This window comes from Vespa mandarinia, chromosome 15 (genome assembly GCF_050613455.1).
Source record: "Vespa mandarinia isolate Hongniang chromosome 15, ASM5061345v1, whole genome shotgun sequence".
Lineage (NCBI taxonomy): Eukaryota > Metazoa > Arthropoda > Insecta > Hymenoptera > Vespidae > Vespa > Vespa mandarinia.
The window spans coordinates 2,110,001-2,115,000 of record NC_140824.1 but is presented as its reverse complement, the minus strand read 5'-3'; the positions used below and the strand labels follow the sequence as shown (position 1 = coordinate 2,115,000).

Sequence of the window (5,000 nt, the reverse complement as noted above, 5' to 3'; positions counted from 1 at the left end):
CATTTCCCTTATTTCCTCTATCTTTTATATATATATGTATATATATATATATATATTTTTTTTTTCTTTTTTTTTTTTGCCTATCGCAGAAAACGCGTATATGAATTCTTCGTAGAGAGGAAGATTTTTTTTTGATCCGGACTGACCGATAGAATCTTTCCATTTTTCTTTTCAACGTTCTTAGATTAATTTTCTATCCTATTATATTTACGATGACGATTAATAACAAATTCCCCGTATATCGGTTAAAATCTCTAATAACTTTCTTTTCTTATTTTTTCTTTTTTTTTTTTTTTGCTTTTTCTTTTTCTTTTTCTTAGAAATGTTGTCATTCTACATATGATCTTTTTCTAGTTTCTTCTAAGCACACTTCGTTTCGTAAGTCACACAACGTTCCTCGAAAACACGTGCCCGGCTAGTAGTGTTAGATGAGAGAAATAGAAAGAGATATATATATATATATATATTTTCGGAACACCCTGTATAAACTACGTGATATTCTTTCTAACCAACGTGCACAACCGTATGTATGGTGTGTATATATATATATGTATACATATATATATATATATGTACATTGAAGATGATAATATTCGTTGGCAATAACGTTGGTATACGAATAAACGTCATTTAGATGTCGTGCCTTCTATGTGAGATTTTTATTATCGAATAAAGTTGAAGGAACAAAAGTTTAGTTTCGATTAAAGGTATAAAGAAATTAGAATGTTATTAGGAATAAATTCAATATGATATATACTTTTATATGATTGCCTTCATATTTTCTGAAATTTCTCAAGGAACGAACGATCGTTAAGGTATTTTAGATTTGTTATATAAATATTTTAGGAATAAGGTGTATATATATATATAATATATATATATACACTTTCTAACGATTCAAAGAAATTTTGTCCGAATGACATAATTTTTCGTTTTTTTTCTTTTTTTTCTTTTTTATTGTTTTTTTTTCCTTTTCTTCCTTTTTTTTTTTTTTTCATTTTTCTTCTTTCCTCTTTCCCTCATTTTCCTACTTTCCTATTCTATCATTATTAATCATGTTGCTCTCGTGTTGACATTTACTTGTTGCGAATAGAAGAACAAAATGACTTTCGATCAAACGATTACTGAATTTACATTACTGCCTGGCCTTACTTAGTTTTTGTTTATTGTTTTAGGTATTCGTAAATAATAACGATGCCACGAGTAAGAAGACAGGTCGTTCTGGAGGATCCGGCCAGGCCTGTAACGCCGGATATGATGGAAACAAAGTTGTGTAAGTTTCTAATTGAAAATTCAACGTAATACAATTTCCATTTTGTTTTTGTTCTATGTACTTAAATATACATATATTTATACATAACATATATATATATGTATACATATATGTACGTGCGTATGTATTTTCATATATATATATATATATATATGTGTATGTATGTATGTACATTTATATAAACTTTAATTTTATTTTCTTATTTTTCTTTTTTTTCTTTTTTCTATATTTTTTTTTTTCTATTTTTTTTCTATTATTTTTTTTTTCTTTTTTTTTTTTTTTGTTTTTTTTTTCCATGAACTCTTTAAATATGTTCAGTGAAAACGGAATATTTGGACGATGGTTCGTTAGATGAGATACAGTCGCAAAAGGTAGCTGAGGAAACGCCGAGTCCTCATCTGCAGGATCATCAATATGGACAAACTCCTTGCTATCAAGTGTCCAGGAAGCCAACTCAACCACCGCCTAGAACCGAGGTACGTTTAACGATGAAATAATTCACGTGATTTTTATGTTTTTAAATCTCTGTGTGTCTGTGTGTCTGTGTGTGTGTGTGTGTATAGAGTGAGAGAGGGGATGGGTAGGTGGGTAGGTAGGTGGGGGAGATGAAAGAAAAAGAAAAATAAACAAAAATAGAAATGATCTCTTTTTATGACATATTGTGTCATTGCGAAATCTTAACACTTTTTATTTGGGACTTTAATAGATATCGGTACAAGCGGTTAAAAGAAGACTGAATTTGGAGGTTGGTACGACGGGAGCTAGTCATTCTACGTTCAAAGCACCTAGAGGTAAACGTAGAAGATCTGGATCAAATTCTATTGCCGGTCATACGCCTACGAAAAGTACGTAAAATTATTGATTAATACATTGTAATGAAAATTTATCTTTCATATTATCTTATTCTATCAATATTTAAATTTGATTTTTGTTTTATTTATTTATTTATTTATTTTTCATTTATTTTTTCATTTATTTTTTCATTCGTTCATTTATTTATTTATTTATTTACTTATTTATTTATTTATTTATTTATTTTTTGTTTTGTTTTCCAGGTAAAACCGTCGAGAGAACACGTTACGACACATCGTTGAGTTTACTTACGAAAAAGTTTATACACTTGGTCGAAAGTAGTCAAGACGGTGTCGTCGATTTAAATGTAGCGTCTGAAAAGTTGGAGGTACAAAAGCGTCGTATATATGATATCACGAATGTATTAGAAGGCATTGGAATATTAGAGAAGAAAAGTAAAAACAATATACAATGGAAGTACGTGTCCGACATTTGATTTGGAAAAAAAAAAAAAAAAAAAAAAAAAAAAAAAAAAAAAAGTCAAGCCGGTGATTATGAAAGTGTTATAAAAAAAGTCATATATACATATATAGATATATATTGTTTTCGATTTTGAGATGATTTTTCAATGAACTTTTTTGGCTTGAATTAATTCAAAATTATTCCTTTTTTTTTTTTCTTTCTCCGTAATGACAAACAGAAAAAAAAGCAAAACAAAACAAAACAAAAAAAAAAGAAAGAAAGAAAGAAAAAAGTAAGTATATTCATTATTAAAGAAAAATAATTCTTTTGCGTTATTTAAATATTTTATTAAATAGTAATAGCGTTTATTTTAATTGTAAAGACTTGGACAAACTTTCATAATCACCTCTATATATATATATATATATTATTTAAAATGATCTTATTAATAATAGGAACAAGTCGAAATTAATGATCTCGTTTCCTTTTTTTTTTTTTTTTTTTTTTTTCCTCTCCCTTTCTCTCTCTCTCTCTTTTAGGGGTGGTCAGCTACCCAACGACAGGAACGATATTGCTACGCTAAGGAAAGAATTAGCGGACTTGGAAGCTAAAGAGAATACCCTAGATCGATTAATACATGGTGCTGATAAAAATCTTAGGGAACTCTGTGCGGATAGGCAATATGCTTACGTAACTTATCATGATTTACGTTCAGTACCAATGTACAAAGACCAAGCGATAATGGCGGTTAAGGCACCACCAGAAGCTACACTTCATGTCCCTCAACCTATTAACAGTCTCGGTCAACAAAAGGTAATTTACATCTTAATCTTTTCATATTAATAGAGAGTGATTTGTTCCTATCTTTTGTTCCTATTATTATTATTATTATTATTATTATTATTATTATTATTATTATTATTATTATTATTTCTTTTTTTTCTCTTTGAACCCGTTTCTTTTTTTTTCTTTTCCTTTCTTTTCTTTCCTCTTCTTCTTCTTTTTTTTTTTTTTTTTTTTTGTTTTTCTTTTCTTTTAACCCCGAACAATTAAGAACGAATAAGATCTCTCGCGTCATATTTCTTTCTTTCTTTCTTTTTCTTTTTTGTTTTTAGCTACAAATGCACATGAGGTCGTCACACGGAGAAATCGAAGTATTTCTATGCCCAGACGATCCAACTGTTAAATCTCCTACTCCTGGGTATGCGACGACACCGACACCAACACCAACACCGACACCAACACCAACACCAACACCAACACCAACACCAACACCACCAACAACGACGACGACGACGACGCGATCCGTGCCTTCTGTAAAAGAATCGGAAGTACCTTATCTCCCTCCGGAACTTTTAGTCAACGGAGTTACCGAAGTTCGTGTCAAACAAGAACCTAATCCGGAAGTTAGTGTTCTAAATAGTTGTACGAGTATGCCGTCTACTTCGAACGAGGTTACAACCAGTATAGCGGGTATGAGGGACGCATTGCTCTGCGAATCGGATGATTATGGACCAATGGGCGGTGGCAAGTTCCAGCTACAAACAGAGGACCAAATTGACGCTACAGGTAGGAATACCTGCAGATAATAACATTTTCTTCTTTTCAATTTGTTTTCGATTGCGATAAATGTACTTCAATCATTTTGCACGAATTTATTCTTATTTTTTTTCTCTTTCTTTTTTTTTTTTTTTCCTTTTCTTTTTTCCCCTTTTCCCTTTTCTCTTTCCTTTTCTCTTTTCCCTTCTTCCTTTTTCACTTTATTTTACTCTTTTTATTTTTCTTTTATTTTGTTTTATTTTATTCTTCTCTTTGTTATTATTATCAATTATTATTAATTCCTGTATGCTCGCGAACTTGATGCGTAGTATGATCATTTAATAATATTGCTTGCTTTTTTTAACAGAGAGAGAGAGAGAGAGAGTGTGTATGTGTGTGCGTGTGAAATTTTTCATTATACTTTCACAATCAACTTTTTTGAAAATTAATTAATTTTTTCATTTTTCATTGTTTTTTTTTTCTTCTCCTTTCTTTTTCTAGCTCTTCCCTCATCCCTTCTTTTTTTCTTTCTTTGTAATTTACTCTGTACTATGGTGTATAATATTTAATTACGTTTCTTTTCTTTCTTTAATGCATCCTTTGGTGATAAAAAAAAAATTAGCACGTTATTTTTTTTTTTCTTTTAATTGTATATTATTTTATATTTTCATTGAATGTAATGCTTCTTGTATGTAATGCTATGAAATTGCAGCGCGGTCACCGAGCATGTAATATAACAGTGCGCTTATAGAGAAGATAAAACGATAAATCTTCTTTGATACAATATATGTAAATAAATAATATGAAAATAATATATATATATATAATATACATATGTAATATTAAATACATAATATTCTATCGGAAGATTTATTGGATTTTCTTCATCTTTATTTTTTTTTTTCTTATATATATATATATATATATATATATA

The 5,000-nt window shown here is 29.3% G+C and overlaps 1 protein-coding gene across 15 annotated transcripts in view; it reads left to right on the top strand.

Moving 5' to 3' along the window:
- LOC118444631 (transcription factor E2F3) overlaps positions 1 to 5,000 on the top strand; it is a 13,512-nt gene that overhangs the window by 6,685 nt on the left and 1,827 nt on the right. For 8 of the 15 annotated variants that reach the window (XM_035873067.2, XM_035873076.2, XM_035873075.2 and 5 more), the window contains 6 exons: positions 1,176 to 1,273; positions 1,592 to 1,749; positions 1,980 to 2,118; positions 2,329 to 2,542; positions 3,067 to 3,340; positions 3,643 to 4,096. In XM_035873067.2, the coding sequence (XP_035728960.1) occupies positions 1,195 to 1,273; positions 1,592 to 1,749; positions 1,980 to 2,118; positions 2,329 to 2,542; positions 3,067 to 3,340; positions 3,643 to 4,096 (1,318 nt within the window). In that variant the 5' untranslated portion in view covers positions 1,176 to 1,194. Of the gene's footprint in view, positions 1 to 790; positions 816 to 1,175; positions 1,274 to 1,591; positions 1,750 to 1,979; positions 2,119 to 2,328; positions 2,543 to 3,066; positions 3,341 to 3,642; positions 4,097 to 5,000 lie in introns of those variants that run through there. The other 7 variants (XM_035873079.2, XM_035873086.2, XM_085661462.1 and 4 more) reach the window with 3 other exon arrangements.